Here is a 4,383-nt window from a genome sequence, read left to right on the forward strand (position 1 = left end):
CATTTTCCTTCAAAACAAACACAGGGAAAAAAACTCATGTGGTCTGATCTGCGTGTCTGTTTATCAAAATAAGAAAGAGAGATAAATTTTGTATCCTATTCTTATGTTAATAAAATATTTTTATATTAATAAAACTATATTATTTTTACTAATGCGCAGTCATTTTTTTGTTTAGGACAAGTGGTGGGGTTTAAGAAAATGGCATCGCCATCATTCATGAGAGAAGAAGAAAAGTTGAAGGTGAACTGATGATGCAAAAATTGAAAGAACTTGGTGCGACTCTTCTTTTTGGGGTCGTATGTATCCGACCGGCTTATGGCAACATCTCTGCGTGACGATCACGTGCAGCCATCACAAATGTCGGTGGGTATGTTTCGGGAGTTCGTACTGAAGTCGGGATACCAGCTTATGGGTATGATGAAACCTGTGGCTGTCAAATTGGTAACAGCTGTCATGAGATTTGTTCTCTAGAAGTTTTTGAATTCAAGTGAGCATGCTAGATTCTCAGCGTGTGTAATTAATGATAACAAATAAGAGGCTTTTGATTTCATTTGTTTTGCTGATTATGGGGAAGGGCTGCTGTGCAGTGTGGGCTACCCATACATCTGTCAAGATGTTTCTGATAGCCACCTGATTGGAATAAATCCAGTAGGGAGTCCCGTGTCCAAGTACTTGTCTCTGTAGTTGGAAACTTGCCAACTTTCCACATGTAGCCGAACAAAATATCTTATGCCCTTTTTCCACATTGCTTCGGAGCCCAGGACGACGACCATCAGTCCACGCTAACTTTCGTGAACTTGCACCCAGAAAGGAAAAAAGAAAAAAAATTCACAATCATATGGGGTCCACATCTTGCAGAATAAATCGGAAGCAGGACCCACCGAAGCGTCATTTCCCAACAGGGATTAGGGAGGGTCAAGGTAAAACTCGTTTTGATGGGGGATTGGGCTACAACCTCGAAGGAACTGGTCGAAAGCAAGCACTTTGTCATGACTCATGACCTCTATAAATGTCTCCCTACTTCATCGACCTATTGTGCAATGTGCTGTCCATCCTGACCAAACTCATCATGGACGGTTGAATAAGTGGAGGCAAGCCAATCCCCTAAAAATCAAAGTTTTAGACTTTGATGTTGAACGGTGGATGTTTTGACTGTTACCTGAGTTGAGTGGTAGAGGATCAAGAAGCAGTACAGTCTCTGCGCATGATACGTCGAAAAGGCAAAAACCGCGGTCGTCGAGGTCGAGTCGATCTCACGGTTCAGCAGGACGACCGATTCAGGAAACTAGGAATGGCAAAACAAAACAAAACAAAACAGAGACAGACAACCGCCTCTAAAATCGCCCCTGGTTTCACGAACTACCTCACAAAAGCAAGCCATTAAATAACTCCTTCCCCACTTTACTAGCTTCATTCAGTTTCAGTCCTTTCTCCCAGGCTAGCTAAGCTACGCCACAAATACGAAAAAACTAGACCAAAAACTAAATAACTTGTCGCTTAGGCGAAAGAAATCCAACAAAAACCCTTTCCCCAAATACCCAGGAAAATTTCCCACATTATCTGATCTCTGCTTGTTTTCTTGAGAGAGAAAGAGAGAATCGTTTCTTGTTCCATGGACGCCAAAATCGGTAGCATCGACGCTTCCAAGCCCACCTGCAATGATGTCGGATCCCTACCTAACGGCGGGGTTTCGATTGTCCAGAACTCGGTGTCCCCGGCCGTGATGGGATCATCCGAGGCAACACTTGGCCGCCACATCGCTCGTAGGCTCGTCCAGATTGGTGTCACCGATGTCTTCTCTGTCCCCGGTGATTTCAACCTAACCCTTCTCGACCACCTCATTGCCGAGCCTGGCCTCAACCTCGTCGGCTGCTGTAACGAGCTCAATGCTGGATACGCTGCTGATGGCTACGCCCGCTCCCGTGGCGTTGGAGCTTGCGTTGTCACCTTCACCGTTGGTGGCCTCAGCGTTCTCAACGCCATCGCCGGGGCTTACAGCGAGAATCTTCCCATCATTTGTATCGTCGGGGGCCCCAACTCCAACGATTATGGCACCAACAGGATTCTCCATCACACCATCGGATTGCCGGATTTCAGCCAAGAACTTCGATGTTTCCAGACTGTCACCTGCTACCAGGTAACCCTGATCTCGCTACTGGTTTAGAACTTGGACAGCATGGAACCGTGTCGTCTGATCATATCTATTTTTAACCAGGTCAAATCTTTATTCTGGGTTTTTGTATATTTAGTGATTATATATGTTATGTGATTAGGCAATAGTGAATAACTTGGAAGACGCTCACGAACTGATCGATACGGCGATCTCGACGGCTTTGAAAGAAAGCAAGCCTGTTTACATTAGCGTTAGTTGTAACTTGTCGGCAATTCCCCATCCTACTTTCAGTCGTGAGCCCGTCCCGTTCTCGCTCGCACCAAGGTAAATTTCTCGTTTCCTCATGGGTCTTTCAAGTATTAATTTATTAGTACTCCGAGTCATGATAGGAAAAACTGATTTCTATCTATTTGTTGGATTGTTCCGGTTTCAGGGTGAGTAATCAAATGGGTCTACAAACGGCAGTTGAAGCCGCAGCGGAGTTCCTGAACAAGGCAGTGAAGCCCGTCTTGGTGGGTGGACCGAAGCTCCGGGTGGCTAAGGCTACTGATGCGTTTGTTGAACTTGCGAACGTCTCTGGTTATGCGGTTGCGGCGATGCCTTCTGCGAAAGGGCTGGTGCCAGAGCACCTACCTCGGTTCCTTGGTACTTACTGGGGTGCTGTTAGTACTGCTTTCTGCGCCGAGATTGTGGAATCGGCAGATGCTTATCTATTTGCAGGTCCCATTTTCAATGACTATAGTTCAGTTGGGTATTCGCTGCTCCTGAAGAAGGAGAAGGCGATCCTTGTTCAACCCGATCGGGTTGTTATTGGTAATGGCCCTACTTTTGGGTGCATTCTGATGAAAGACTTCCTCGTGGAACTCGCAAAGAAGATAAAATGCAACACAACGGCATACGAGAACTACCACAGGATCTTTGTGCCGCAGGGGATGCCCCTCGAAAGTCAGCTAAAGGAGCCTTTGAGGGTTAACGTTCTTTTCAAGCACATACAGGCAATGCTCTCAAGCGATACGGCTGTCATTGCCGAGACAGGGGACTCCTGGTTTAACTGCCAGAAACTGAAGTTGCCGGAGGACTGCGGGTAGGCAAAGAGACGGACACCAACCTTCTAGCTTTGAGTTTTTGTGTTCTGCTTCCGTCTGTATTCGACTATTTATTAATCATGTTCATGTCTAACAGTCAGTAAGTAATGGATCATGGATGTATGATGCAGGTATGAGTTTCAGATGCAATATGGATCAATTGGATGGTCTGTGGGAGCAACGCTTGGTTATGCACAGGCTGTGCCCAACAAGCGAGTAATTGCATGCATTGGTGACGGAAGCTTCCAGGTAAAGCTACCCATAGTGTTAGTTAGTGTCTCTGGCATCTAAACAATTCAATGTAACTGTTATTTCTGTCGAAGTTATCAACTATGGAAAACTTTGATGAGCAGGTGACAGCACAAGATGTGTCGACAATGTTGCGTTGTGGGCAGAAGAGTATCATATTCCTCATAAACAATGGAGGGTACACCATAGAAGTTGAGATCCACGACGGTCCCTACAATGTTATCAAGAACTGGGACTACACCGGACTTATTGATGCAATCCATAACGGTGAAGGAAATTGTTGGACATCTAAGGTGGGAAGTACTGGCCTGGTTCAAGGTTTTTCTCTTTTAATGATAATAAATAGACAAACCCAGGGGAAATTAAACCAGTACTAACTCTCTCTCTCTCTCTCTCCATGTGTTTGAAATGAATGCAGGTTCGATATGAAGAGGAGCTTGTGGAAGCGATCAAGACGGCGATGGGAGATAAGAAGGATTGTTTGTGCTTCATAGAGGTAATTGCTCACAAAGATGACACAAGCAAAGAGTTGCTTGAATGGGGATCAAGAGTCTCAGCTGCCAACAGCCGCCCGCCCAACCCTCAGTAGAGTTGGGAGTGTTGGACTGAGGAAGCGTGATTTCCTCAAGTGATGATGATCTTATGGCGTCCCTCGTTTTTTGGTTTAATTCGTTATATAATTCGATGTCGTTTGTTCCTCGATTGTAGCTCCTCTCTTTAAGTTTTTATATTTGTTTCCGTGGAATTGAAGTTGTACCACTCCACTGAAACTTGAAAAACTCTTGGTCTTGGGTGTGTGTATGCTTGTGCAAGAAGGAAGAGAGGAGGGACAAACATGTAAAGGGAGAGTTTGGAAGTCTTTGTGTTGGTAGAAACTTCCTCCAATGTCATATGCCATATTGATAATCCAAGTGTTCAACTGAACTTCATTATCTT

At 45.1% G+C, this 4,383-nt stretch overlaps 1 protein-coding gene across 1 annotated transcript; it reads left to right on the forward strand.

Moving 5' to 3' along the window:
• The first annotated feature begins 932 nt into the window (after positions 1–932).
• LOC148868515 (pyruvate decarboxylase 2-like) lies at positions 933–4,383 on the forward strand. Its single transcript, XM_088969369.1, has 6 exons — positions 933–2,137; positions 2,274–2,437; positions 2,547–3,197; positions 3,330–3,447; positions 3,552–3,740; positions 3,866–4,383. The coding sequence occupies exons 1-6, from the start codon at positions 1,613–1,615 to the stop codon at positions 4,034–4,036; spliced, it is 1,818 nt and encodes a 605-aa protein (XP_088825495.1). The 5' UTR covers positions 933–1,612; the 3' UTR covers positions 4,037–4,383.

The sequence above is a fragment of the Nelumbo lutea genome, chromosome 2 (genome assembly GCF_056320005.1).
Source record: "Nelumbo lutea isolate HS-2025 chromosome 2, American lotus-T2T, whole genome shotgun sequence".
Taxonomy (NCBI): Eukaryota; Viridiplantae; Streptophyta; class Magnoliopsida; order Proteales; family Nelumbonaceae; genus Nelumbo; species Nelumbo lutea.

What these genes read in the sequence shown, in the direction of transcription:
- LOC148868515 (XM_088969369.1), top strand. Translation starts at nt 1,613, where the DNA reads ATGGACGCCAAAATCGGTAGCATCGACGCTTCCAAGCCCACCTGCAAT. An exon ending in TTGGTGACGGAAGCTTCCAG is followed by an intron (nt 3,448 to 3,551) that starts GTAAAGCTACCC and finishes TTTGATGAGCAG; the next exon opens with GTGACAGCACAAGATGTGTC. An exon ending in GAAATTGTTGGACATCTAAG is followed by an intron (nt 3,741 to 3,865) that starts GTGGGAAGTACT and finishes AAATGAATGCAG; the next exon opens with GTTCGATATGAAGAGGAGCT.